At 51.3% G+C, this 13670-nt stretch overlaps 1 protein-coding gene across 1 annotated transcript in view; it reads left to right on the plus strand.

The window, feature by feature from the left end:
- The first annotated feature begins 1168 nt into the window (after nt 1-1168).
- Nucleotides 1169-13670, plus strand: part of XXYLT1 (xyloside xylosyltransferase 1) — a 171098-nt gene continuing 158596 nt past the window's right edge. Inside the window, exon 1 of the mRNA XM_037153413.2 lies at nt 1169-1717. Within this exon, the coding sequence (XP_037009308.2) occupies nt 1214-1717 (504 nt within the window). The 5' untranslated portion in view covers nt 1169-1213. The remainder of the gene's footprint in view (nt 1718-13670) is intronic.

The following is a 13670-nucleotide window of genomic DNA, read 5'->3' on the forward strand; positions in this document are numbered from 1 at the left end:
TGGTATTATTCCTTCAAGGCTCTGAACTATTTTGAAGTTTTGGGCAGCAGGGTCCCTCTGCTGGCCACATCCTTTATTTTTTTATTTTATTTTATGGTTGTTTTAATACGGTTGACCCAAATTTTCCCCAATTGCTCTCACCTGCCCTCCCACAGTCAATCTCCACCGTGTTGTCCATGTCCATTGGTCCTTTATACTTGTTCTTTTACTAGACCCTTCACCTTCTTCCTCCCCCCGCCCCTCCCCCATCTCCCTACCCTCTCCTGTCTAGTCACTGTCAGTCTGTTCCTTATTTTTATGCCTCTGGTTCTATATGCTCATTTGTTTGTTTTGTTCATTAGGTTCCTCTTATAGGTGAGATCATATGTTATTTGTCTTTTGCCACCTTAGCCACCTCTTTTAGATGCCTCTGGTCTGCCTCAGAGATGGGCAAGCGTATACACCTCAAGAGTCAACCAACCCTACTACACAGTGAATGGAGAAGGGGCTTGAGATTTTATTTTTTGTTTTTCAAAAATTGTATTTATTGATTTGAGATAGAGATCGAGTAGTTGTTTCACTTATATATGCATTCATTGATTGTTTCTTATTTGTGCCCTGTCCAGAGACGGAACACACAGCCCTGGGTGTGGGGACACCACCACTCTAACCAGCTGAGCTCTCCAAACAGGGTAGAACTTCCTAGTGTAAATTTCCCAGCCCCAGCTGGTCTCAAAAGTGTGAAGGGCATCAACAAGAGAATTTAAGGTCTCCAAAGAGTTAGGGGGGGAAAGGATATAGAGAATAAATTTTTTGTTCACCTTGTGCATCCTGTTTAGTCGTTCTGTTAACCGCATCTGCTTTGGGCGTCTCGATTCCTTCTAAGGCTCAGCTCGACGTCTGTGGCTAGGCACTTAAAAACGGATATAGTTTTCACAGCTCGGACAGCCAGCTGGCCCTCTCCACCTCGGAGTCCTCATTAGCTGCTCAAAACCACTTTAGGAAAACTGCGGAGAACTCGTTCATTCCAGCTTTAATCCCTCTGAACCTAGGACCCGGCGGCGGCGGGGCAGCCGTGGCCACGCCTCTTCGCGCATCAGCGCTCACCGATTGGTTCTGGAAAGCATGGCTCCGCCCTCTCCATGGCTGCCTCCCGCCGCGGATGCCCCGAAGTGGCTAGGGTACCGGTGTCCGCGGGTCTTCTCCAGCTGCTAGGTCCCACAGTGCTTGGTGCATGAGTATCCTCAGAGGCGGGCCCCCATGCACTCGGGCCATGGCGCGCCTGGGTGCTGTGCGCTCCCATTACTGCGCGCTGCTGCTGGCCGCGGCGCTTGCTGTCTGTGCCTTCTACTACCTAGGATCGGGCAGGGAGACCTTCTCCAGCGCCACCAAGAGGCTTAAGGAGGCCCGCGCCGGAGCCCCCGCCGTGCCCTCGCCGCTGGTGCCGGAACTAGCGCGGGGCTCTGTGGCTCCAGCCCTAGGTGCCAAGGCTAAGAGCCTGGAGGGCGGCGGGGCGGGCCCGGTGGACTACCACCTGCTGATGATGTTTACCAAGGCGGAACACAATGCCGCGCTGCAGGCCAAGGCCCGCGTTGCTCTCCGCTCCTTGCTGCGCCTCGCCAAGTTCGAGGCTCATGAGGTGCTTAACCTGCACTTCGTGAGCGAGGAGGCCAGCCGCGAGGTGGCCAAGGCCCTGCTGCGGGAGCTTCTGCCGCCCGCCGCCGGTTTCAAGTGCAAGGTGAGCAGGGTCGAAGCTGGGGGCCCTGGGCAGGTGGCCCACACTGTTCCCAGGGCGGCCAGTTCTCGCGCCCAGCCAGGTTCCAGGGATTGCTAGGGGAGTGTCTTAGCTGCTCTGCCCACTGCAGACGCCTGTAAAAGCCTAACCTGTCAACCACATCTCCCTCCTGAAAGGTGCTTTCACTGCTCTCTGAAGGAATCTTTGGGGGGCGTGTCTGGGGAGCCAGACGCAATCAGTTGGTGCAGGATTGGAGCTGTGGTGTTACCTTTGACAGATGCCTGCCCACCGCATTAACTGTCGCCCCTCTCGAGAGAATCACCACACCCCCTCTTTGCTAGCATTGCAAGATTCAGCAGCACCTTCAGAGCTTGCATCTGTCTTATTTTCCTCAGTCTTTGACTTTTGAGGATGAAGCAGGTTATCTGAAGGCACCAATAGTTAACCTGTGCATTCTTCTGGACAGGGTCTTAACGAGGCTGCTTAAATTGTTGAATTTGCTGCAACATTTTTTGTAGTTTTTAAGGTATTAATATTTCAGTGGGAACTGGTCGAGCCCAAACCCAAGCAGTATGAACCATCTCATCCCCTCACTGTGCCCCCTTCTACCTTCAAAGATCCTGAACTCATTTAGGGAAGTTGCCGGTGTCTCCAAAGGAGGACGAAAAGGAAAGCTGTAAGGTACAGATACTATCTGGGGAGAGCAGAACTGGCTACCTTGTCCCAAGCTGGACCAGCCTCTCATCATCTCAGAGGTTGGGTTCCTGGCTTAGCATTAATTGCCTCAGTCAAATTGCTTGCCTCCTTTGGACTGAGTTGTTGCACAGAGGGGATCCAAGGTCTGATTTCTGGACAGGAGCAGTAGGTGATTTTAAAGAATGGAAACTGATGTTGAAGGTGGGGCATGTGATGAGGCAAGAGTAATGTTCTATGTGTTCGTGCTCAGTAAATGACTCAGGGGAGCTGTTTCCAGGATCGTGCAGGGTTTAGGGGTCTGCCGTGGCTTTTCCTTGCCTACAGAATCAAGTCCCGAGTTCTTGGTCAGGCTGTTTGTGTTGTGGGCCTGGCCCTCTGCTCCAGCTCTGCTTCTCATCCTTCGCCTGTATGCACCTGACATCTTAACTGTACTGAACGTGCCTTGACATAAGCTGTACTGTCTGCCCAGAAGGGCCTTTTCGTTTTGGTCCCTTGGCTACTCTTAGCTCTCACCTCTCCTGAGAGTGTCCCTAGGCTGGGAGAAAGTCCGGGCCCAGCCCTCCACAGCTCTCTACTCCTGCTTCCCCACACAGCATCATAGGTCTGTACCCTACTTATCAGGGACACCCACCATAATCAGGAAAGGTCAGCCAGGCCTGGACTTCATGCTATAGGAGGCCAAGAATCCAGGGCCTGGAGCTTGTGGCTGGAGGGGCCCTTGGGACCCACTGTCTGACTTGTGGTTTTTCAGTGTGGAACTTATCTTGACTTATTTAACTGGAGTCCTCCCACTGGGGGTAGGGCCTGGCAGCCTGTTTCAGGTGATCCTCAGGTCCCTAATGTTTGAGAAACTCTGTGCAAGTCCAATGGAGAAAACCAAGGGCTCTTGGTCATAGGGCTATGATTTGACATCACCCTGAAGACCAGCATTTTCATCTGTTCTCTTTCTGAGTCAGTTATAGCAACGCATTCGTACTCTCCATCATTGCCAGATCTCTGCCATCCCACATCCCAGCTCCAGCCGCATCTGCTCACACACCCAGTGCATGCTTGCTAGCCTCCCTGCCTTTGTTTATGTCATTCCACTGGCAGGTGCTTTCTCTCTCCATTTCCAAGTCTTGTCTGTCTTCGGACGCCATCACATCCTTGGAGCTGTGTAAGGAACCCCCATCTGACAGGCCTGTCTTCCTCTCCCTTTGCACACCTCCCTGGTGCTGTGACAGTACTGCCTCTTCTCTCCTATCCCCATGCATAATGCCCGGCAATAGTCAGCACCAGAAATATTGGTCCAGGGGCAGGTCCAGCCTCAGGCCCAGGTTCCCAGGCCGAAGTCAGTGTTTTATATGTTTCTGTCCCTCTGCTGGGCCCAGTTCCGACAGCCACAGCTGTCATCCAAGGCCTGAAGGCAGCTGCAAATGACCTGAGGTATTAACACCACCCTGCTGAGGCATGAGGGGTGGGGGTTTGGGGGCCTCTAGCCAGATGGCTGTAATCAGGTAAGGATTTATCAGTTCCAGCAGAAAATCGCCCCTATTGACTGGTGGTACTCTGCTTCAGGTCTCAGCATAAATGTTATATTTGCTTGGAACATCTTTCCTGAGCGCTCATCATACTCTCACAGCACCAAGGGCTTTTCTTAGTTAACATTTATGGCAGTCGTAATGATATAATTACTGAAGGACTTATTTGTCTGCCTTTCTAAACTACAGACTCCTTAAGGGCATGAACCCTGGATTATCATAAATATTGTATCCCCAGCAGTAAACATCATGCCTTGTATATGGGAGTACATTTTTACACTGAGAATCATTTTTCAGTATTAATTAGGAAGAAGGAAACTGTGGAAATTCTCACCCTGGTTGCATCGCAGCTGGAAGAGATCTGCAAGAACATATAGCACAGCCCTGGCTGGGTGGCTCAGTTGTTTGGAGCATTTGTGTCATACACCAAAAGGTTGAAGGTTCGATTCCCAGTCAGGTCACATACCTAGGTTGCTGGTTTGACCCTGGTTGGGGCAGGTGTGGGAGGCAGCTGATTAGTGTTTCACTCTCCAATTGATGTCTCTCTGTCTTTCTCCCTCTCTCTCTCTCATCGATAAAAACATATCCTTGGGTGAGGTTTAAAAATAAAAATAATGAAAAAGAGCACATAGCACCACAAGCGAGGAAACTTACCCAAGGCAACTTGGGGGGTGGGGTGGGGAGTTCACTGACCTGCATCCTGAGCCACTGTTTCTCCCTTTGTACCGTGGGACCCCTTTAAGGAGCACTTCTTTCTTCTCAGTTCACTCCCAGAGAGAGTGGCCTCGAAGTGGTCGAGGACACCTTGGGAAGAGGGAGGCAGCTCCTTGCCCGCCCAGCTGTCTAGAGACAGCCTGGGGCTCCCAGGTCCTCCCCGAGGCTGGGCTCTGGGTCTCCACCATGCCTGCAAGAAGCAGCAGAGGGCGGCAGTGAGTGGGCACAGAACTCACGCTCAGATGTTCAGGGCGCTTCTCAGCTATGTTCAGTTGGTACCGACTCACCTTTTGCTGAAATGGTTGCAGAAATAGATCATAGAACATCACAGTGACCTTAGATTATACTGCGGTTCATTAAATAGTTAAAAAAAATTCCACGTTCACTTAACCAGGGAAAATATTTAGACTATTTTGAGTCTTTTAAAGTCTACTGGTTTATCGTTTTCTAACAGTATGGTAGTGAATTTGTTCACCTATTTAATAAACATCCAAACCTGTTATGTTCTGGGTACCAATTAAGGAGCTGCTTCTAGCCTAGTTACTATGTCTGTGGACTAACTGCATGGAATCACCTGGGGATAGTTACTTTAAAAAAGAGAATCCTGAGCCCCACCCCTGTCTGTGGGTTAGGCTGTCCCGGGTGGGCCTGGGAATCTGAGTTTATATGCGGCTGTGGAGTCACTGCCGAAGGAATGCAGGAGCGCCTGGTGCTCACTTGACACCTTTCAGACTCAGCTCCGGGATTCTCTCCTGTGTGCTCTTTCCTGGAAGCACAATGCCTGGCACCTGCTAGGCATTCAGGGAACACTTGACTGAACGGCTCTCTTTCATCCAAGCTCTCCTGGCTCAGCTGGCCTGGGAGACGCTGCTACATTCACCTTGTTAAAATGCTGATATTATCACACCACTTCCACTCAAAAACCCCTGGCTCCTGGCTAACAGTCATCCGGGTTATTCCAACATTCCAGACCCGCCGCAGCAGCTGGTGGCAGCCCCTTCATCCAGCCTTTTCTCCTGAGCTGTAGGAAAAGCTTCTGAGCTCTCTGTAGTCCCATTCTGTCTGTTAAGTAGAATCCTGCACTCCCCAAATTTAGGGCAAGATTTTTCTCTTCCATGGCCATTCTTTGCTGTTTATCAGGTTTGATAGAATATGCCACGGAAACCCCAAATAGTGGTGGTTTAAGCAAGGTCGAGCTTTATTTCTCATCTAAATGAAGTCCAGAGACAGGCATTTCTGGGTGCTTCATGAAGGTGCACGGTCCTAGGGAGTGGCCCTTGTCTTCGTGGTCCAGGGTGGCTGCTAGAGATTTAGCCATCACACCTGTGATATAGCAGCAGGATGGAGAACCAGAGCCAGAGTCCCCAGTTAGAAAAAGGAGACGTTTGCCCCGGCCAGTGTGGCTCAGTTTGTTGGGCATTGTGCCACGAACTGAAAGGCTGCCAGTTTGATTCGCAGTCAGGGCACGTACCTGGGTTGCAAGTTCGGTGCCCTAGGGTGTGTACGGAAGGCAGGCAATCAATGTTTCTCACCCTCCCCCCACCCCTATTCCCTTTTCTCTAAAATACATATATATATTTGAGAGGTTCAGTTCATCAGGAAGGAGGGGAGAGCACATTTGGGGCCAGTCATTCATCTCGGCCCCACCCTTCAGGAGCCCACGCTGCACTTCAAAGCCCCAGAAGGACCAGGCACCTGCTGCCTGTGGGACTCTGAGTGCACAGCTGCAGGGGACATAGACGTGGGTCAGGCACAGCGCGTGCCGTCCAGGAACCCACGTCGCTTAGCATCGCACTCAAGTATATCCTCTCCTGCTGCAGAACTCAGTGAGCTGGGCATGAGACGGCCTGGAGGGAGGGGGATAGCACTGAGTTTCAGCCCCAGCCGGCCAGTTACTAGGTAGGTAATCCACCTCTCCTGTCTGGGCCTCCAAGTCCTGGTCTGGGAGATGAAGATGGAACACCCGCCTGCCCTGGGAAGAGAGGATTAGGTAGCACCAGGCTACAATGCCTTTAGCTGCTGTGTTGGTTGTCATGTGTCCAGTCCCACAACATGGTTCTACTTTGCTGACCTCTGGGGATGTCAACACCACGAGCAGGCCCCAGTGCCCTGGCACGACTCAGCACTGACAGGACGCAACAGCCGTCTCCTCCCTCCTTTTTGGGGTGGCCAGCCCCCTGCAGAGGCCTGGCAAGGCTCACTCAGCCACGACAGGCACACCCTCGGATGGGGTACAGCAGTGCTGCTGCATTGTGGTGTTTCTCTTGGGCTATCACTGTGTTACCACCCAGATGTTAACCACTCAGAAAGGCTTCCCCGGACCCCTTTCCTGAAGCAGCCCCACCCCAGCCCTCATTATCTTTCTCATCACCTTGTTTGTAGCGCAGATTCCTTTGTTCTTTCAATCATTCAGCGATGTTATTGATCTTACCCTGTGAACAGTGGGAACAGAACCAAATCCCTGCCTCATGCAGCCTACATTCTGGGGTCGTGGGGCATGTGTGGGAGGCAGACTTTAAATATATAACAAGTACATGTTGAGTGAGTCAGGTTGTGGCAAGTTGTATAGAGAAAAGTCAAGCAGGATAAGGACACATGGAAAGTATGAGGGGGACCCCCCAAAAACTGGAATTATCTTCTCAAGGGTGGGTGTCTCATAGTACAGGTTTCCCCACAAAGTGAATGTTCCAGGAACCCATCTGTATCAGGGTACCAGCTGGTGTTGTTGTGAGAGGCTGCGTTAGGCTTCAGTGAAATTTTTTTGACAACTCTTTCATCTTGTTTGCCCATTTCACGATGGGTGATTTACAAGTGCACCTGCCCACACTGTGCTGAGTGTTCAGCAGTTTTTGACCAAAAACAGCAGGACCCCCATGCCCCACCCTCCCCATTTACCTGATCTCACCCCCAAGCAACTTCTTTTTGTTTTCTTGGATAAAAAAAAGTCCCCAAAGGGAAACATTTTCCTCTTGTGGAAGAGGTGAAACAAAAATGTTAGAAACACCAAAAGGCATCAAAATCGAGTTAAAAAAACTGCTTTGAGCAGTGGGAAAAAGTCTTGATAGGGTGTCGCACCACATGGAGAGGACTTAGAAGGTGACTGAAGTTTAAACATGTAAGAATAACACACAATTTTTAATAAATAAGTTCTGGGTTTTTTGAGCCCCCCCTTCCCATATGTATGTCAGGGTGGGGATAGTTGGCTGTTTGGGAGAGATGGTCAGGGACGGCCCCTCCGAGAAGGTGACATTTGAGCAGGGACTGAAGGAAGTAAGAGTGTGAGCTATTCAGACATCTAGGAGCGAGCACCCCAGACAGAAGGCCTTAGGGGGCGTGTGGTCCACAAGTTTGAGAAAATAACTATCCTCTTTGCAGCTGCCTCTCCCTACTAGAATGTAATCTCCATGAGGGCCGGGCCACAACTCACCTCCTTCATTTATTGAGACAGACAGGAACCCCGTAGTTGCCACCCCTGTTTCTGTCCTGCATGGAAGTGACAGGAAGCAGGAGCCACCTAACCTGGAACACAGACCAGACAGACTTCTCGAGGGACAGGCAGGTCTGGACAGCCCCTGGCCTCCCTGCAGGGCTGGGCAGGCTCTCTGCAGGTGATTCCAGAGGGGAGGAGAAGAGGCCGGGTCCAACATACCTCCACACTCACCGTCAGATCAGCTTCTCCTCCTGCCTTAGGGGAGGCGTTCGTGTGCGCAGTGGGGAAGGAGAGATGGGCAGGGAGCACGGGGCCAGGAGTGCCGGTCTGGTGGAGCACCCTCCACACAGCAGGCGTGAGACACTGGACACGGATGCGTTCCTGCTTTCTCTCATCACTGTTGTATGCATAGCACAGTTCCGGCCCCATCCTGGGTTCTCAACTATTTTACAGTTGACTGATGTCTTTCAAGTCAAAAAAATCATCAAAGAGTTCTCGGCGGTCTGCCCCTCATGCATGGAACTTCAGCCTCCTCAGAGCAAGAGGCTGGGTGGCTCAATCTGCAGACGACAAGTTAGGAGTAAGGAGGAAGCCTTGTGCACTCTGTGCTTAAAGCCACACATTCCCAGAGGAGTGTGTGCTGAGGACTAGAGACAAGACAGAGGTCAGAGCTCTTTGTGCACCTTGGGAATTTCCGGAGGTGCTGTCACTGCAAGGGCAAAACTGAGCGTCTTTGACAAGGTGAGAACCTCAGCTCAGAGGCAGGCTTGAAAGAAGCCTGAGTGTAAATAAAGACTTGAAGCTGGCTGTCTCACTGATGAGGCTAACAGCAAACGGGTGGCACTGTCATGCAGCTGCTTCAGCTTGTCACAGCAGCAGGCGCCTTGCACCAGAACAAAACTTTCTTTTGTTGTGGTTGACACTATTACGCATGTCCCCATTTCCCTGCTGTTGCCCACCCCCACCCACCCCCACTCCCCTGGCCCTCGCCACACTGCTGTCTGTGTCCACGGGCCGTGCATATCTGTTCTTTGTGCTGTCCCTTCACCTTCTTTCATCCAGTCCCCTCTGACAGCTGCCAGTCTGTCCCATGTGTCCACGCCTCTGGTTCTCTTTTCTTCATCAGTTTATTTTGTTCGTTAGATTCCACGTGTAAGTGAGACCACATGGTATTCGTCTTCCTCTGACTGATTTATTTCACCTAGCACAGTAATGTCCAGGTCCATCCATGCTGCTGCAGAGGGTAAGAGTTCCTTTCTTTACAGCCGTGTGGTACAGAATGAAACTTTTAAATAGGTTACGACCGTCTGGGAAAGAGGTGATCCAAGAAATGCATCCTGAAATGAGAGGCTCTTTGGAAAGATAGGCTGCCTTTCATACTATAGAATTTAGAGAACAGTGTTATTTTGCCACACACACTTAACTCTAAATTATATGTTTGTGAAACAACTGTAGTCATTTATGTACCAGTGTGTCTTTCATGGGAGACTTTAGTCAAGGATCTGTAGAGAATAACTTTGTATAGTGTTACTGTATTTTATGCGGTAAACTCTGGATAATTTCACAGGTGTGTGTTGAAATGATAAGGTGAAGCCCGTAAACGTAGGCCAGGGAGCATCCTACAGGTGAAGCACAACACACGGACATGTGGGCGGTCGGTCAGCACTGTGGGGGCTTCGCTGCACAGACGGCGGGCTCCAGCCGCGGGCATCGGTGGTTCTTCTTGACTTCCTCACCTTCTGTTCCCATAGGCCATTTTTAAAAAGACAGACAATTATGTTTGTTTTGCAATTAAAAAAATAATTCTCACGCGGTAAAATTCACCCCTTTAAAATATACAATGCACTGGTTTTTAAAAAATATGTATTTTTAGAGAGAGGAGAAAGGAGGGAGGATTGAACCAGCAACTTTGCATTTTGTGGGGTGATGCACAACCAAATTTTCCACACTGGTCAGAGCCAATTCAGTAGTTTTTTTTTTAAAACTTTATTTATTTATTTTTAGACAGGGAAAGGGAGGGAGAAAGAGAGGGAAAGAAACATCAATGTGTGGTTGCCTCTTGCCTGCCCCACACTGGGGAACTTGGCCTATAACCCAGGCATGTGACATGACTGGGAATCGAACCAGTGACCCTTTGGTTCACAGGCTGGTGCTCAATCCTGAGCCACAGCAGCCAGGGCTCAATTCAGTAGTTTTTAATTTATTCACAGTGTTGTTCAACTATGACCGCTAATTCCAGAACATTTCATCAACCCCCAAACAAACTTTATACCCATCAGCAGTCATTCCCCATTCTCCTTCCCCCCTTAGCCCTGGCAACCACTAATCTGCTTTCTCTCTGTGTAAATTTGCCTGTTCTGTACACTTCATGTACATGGAGTCATTCACTAAGGTTCATGTCATAGTGTGTGTCAGAACTTCATCCCTTTTGATAGTCGAATGTTTCATTATATGGACATACCACATTTTATTCATTTATTAGTTGACGGACATTTAGGTTTCCCCTTTTTAGCTATTGTGGATAATTTGCTGTGAACATTCGTTTACAAGTTTTTGTGTGCATGTATGTTTTTGGTCGCTTGGGTATATAGCTAGGAGTGGGGTGGCTAAGTCATGTGGTAACTCTGTTTAGCTTTCTCAGGAACTGCCAGCCTGTTCCCAGAAGTAGTTGTAGCATTTTCACCCCCACCAGCAGCGTATGAGGGCTCCAGTTTTCCTCCGTTCTTGCCAGCAGTTGTCTGTCGTTTTGATTATAGCCGTCCCAGTGGGTGTGATGTAGCATCTCACTGTGCTTTTGATTTGCATTTCTTAATGGTGAGTGATGAGATGACTATACACTCTTGATAAGGACAAGCAAATAAGTGTATCTGATACTTTTCTTACATATTTACTAAGATGCATTTTACAAGAAAAACCAGGTACCTTGACTCTCCCCTCCCCGCCCTGCAAGATGTCACATCACTGGAAAAAGTTGCAGTCTGAAGAACATGGTTCGGAAATCTCGGATGTGTACTGTGACTTGCTGCCTAAAAGTAATAAGGGGGTGTTACTACTATGAAGACCTGACTAGGAGAATAATAGTTACATTTCTGAGCACTTCAGAGCTTATGAAAGTACTTTCACAGATGTCTCATCTGAGTGTCACTGTGACCCATGAAGCCATCTTCCCCTCACCCCCCAAGGCTGAGCGATCTGGTGTCTTACTTGATTTCCCACACTAAACCGTGAGGCCGGGCTGTGCGGCATGACTTGGAGGTGGTGAGGGGTGGGCTGTAGCCTACCTCATGATCTGTATCATCTCCCTGCTCAGCTGCCCCCAGTAAGTACATTCAGCCTGAACAAGGACTGCTGGCTGCAAGGGCAGCTTCAGTCTGCTTCACAGAGCCTTGCAGAACCACCAAGCATTGGAGCAGAAAGAAAACTCTGAGCTTCTGTGTGCAGTCAGCCCTCCCAGTGAGCTGACAGACCCCAGGTGGAGGGGACAGTGACTTGAGGGTCGGCAGCTTTATCAGCAGCTTCCTGCCCCTTTTGGGAGGGTGAGTGAGAGCCAGCTCATCCAACCCCCTCACAGCAGAGAGGCGCGGTATGGGCCTGTTTTTCACCCATCTCAGCCAGGCCTCACCTCACCTCCCTGTGTCCCCACAGATATATCTGGTTGGGGAAGGAAGGCGTCACACTGATCTCCAGGAGGCCAAACCTCTGCAAGTCCCTCGGGGTTGGTTTTCTAGCTGCCCTATGCTTGAGATGGTTTGGGGAGTCAGCATTGGGGGAACAGTATTCCTTGGAAGGAAACCACGTTTGGGTGGCTCCCTGCTTGGGAGCGCGCGCTAGAGGGAGCTCCAGGGCTGGATCAGCGTGCGGGACTCCCAGCCAGGAGGAGGAGGAGTTGTAGCAGTGCCTGGACCGCCAGCTTTCCCTTCGGGTAACCAACCGGATCATGGTAGTGTTCCCCTGCTCTAGGGATAGGTCACCTACGCCCTAAGAGCCGCGTGCCGTGTTCCTCACGGCCGCTGGAGGGCGCTGCCGCACCGCGAATGTTTAGCTTCAGCCTGGTGCCTGGAGCCTGCCCGCGCTGATTCTGCCACCATGCAGGCCAGAGGTGCACCCATAACTTTTTGTACTTTCTCCACTGGCGTCCCCCACAGTTCCCCCAGTGTTCTAGAAAGGAAGAATGAAAGGAAAGGGACTCTGCGTGGTGATTGTGGGCGGTCATTTTCTTCCTGCGTGGTGGAAACCTGTTTGATGAGGCCCTTTGAAAACGGGTGGATGAAAAAGAAGCTGGGATGGTTGGATCATGGATGGAGAGGCCCTGCAGTTTGGCTGAGGAAATGGTGTGGATGGGTGCAGGGTGTGCCTGCTCACAGGAGCCTCCTCACCTCTCCTCCCAACCTGTGATCCCAGCCCAGCATGGTCCACTAGCTCCGCAGCTTCCACCTGAGTATCCTTTCTGCCCCACCTGGGGTCTTTGTCACACCTAGCACGTGCAGGGACGCCGGCTTCCTCTTACGAAGGGGAACCGTGTCTCTTTCAGCTCTGTGCAGGTGGAGCCCTTCACCCACCACAAGCTCTCGGGGGAATCAGGGTTTACAGTCCAGGTGCCCTGGCACTTGGTGGGAAGTTGCATGGGTGGCCTGAATCCCCAAGAGGCAGGCATGGGGAGGGGTGCAGCGACCTGTGTGCTGGTCTTGGCAGGCAGACTGAGTGTGGTTGAGTTGCCTAACTGTGTGGAGTCTCCGTCCTCACCTGTCAGGTACCCTTGGATTCCCACTCAGGGTCATGTGCCACAGTGAACGGGAGCTTCCCCAGGCTGTCTGTGGCCGAGCACGTTCGGCCGCTCACTGAAGGGAGGAGCTGCACTGAGGCCGGAGGGGCTGAGAATGAGGCCCCTGATCCTAGGGCGGCACGCAGGCACTCAGAATACCCGGCAGGCCAGGAAGTACCAGGGAATGACTCCACTTCTCTTCCTCACACCTTTCCCTGCCCAGGGTTCTTGCCTTCGGCCTCCCAGCCACTCACACTGGCCTGTGGGTTGCTGAGGACTGGTCAGGATGATGGGCAACATCACTCTGCAGCCCTCTTCCCCAGGCCACAGAGCCCTGACCCAGGGGCCCTGGCTCTGAGAGGCAACTGTGCACCCAACCCTGTCTGAGGTGGTGCCTGTTCTGAGTAGTGAGCTAGGCCCTGCCACCTGGCACAAAGCCTGCTGGTTACTTAATGTCTTTTAAATTAAAGCCATTTGTTTTATGTATTGGGGTAATTACAGTGAGGCATCCCCATTAAGTGATCATCCTTCAGGTCTGCGGATTGTTCCAGAGGCTGGTGTCCGTTGCCCTGCCCCTGTCCAGACTGGGAGCGCACTTGCTCATTGCCTTCTCTCGGCAGCTCACCGCCCTTCCTGCCACCAGCAGAGTTGGCCCCATGCCTGCCAAGGAGAGTCCCCAGGGCAGGAATGCATGGCTCGGAGCCCATGACTCGGGCTCAAATGCAGTCTGGGACATTTGGGAACAGTGTGGCCTTGGTGGTAACCCGTCTGAGCCTCCATCCCCTCACACAGGACCTTAGAGGGTGTCTGTGAGATAAAAGTGTGGCAGCACCA

This window comes from Artibeus jamaicensis, unplaced genomic scaffold (genome assembly GCF_021234435.1).
Source record: "Artibeus jamaicensis isolate MK-2021 breed Jamaican fruit bat unplaced genomic scaffold, CSHL_Jam_final contig_466, whole genome shotgun sequence".
NCBI lineage: Eukaryota > Metazoa > Chordata > Mammalia > Chiroptera > Phyllostomidae > Artibeus > Artibeus jamaicensis.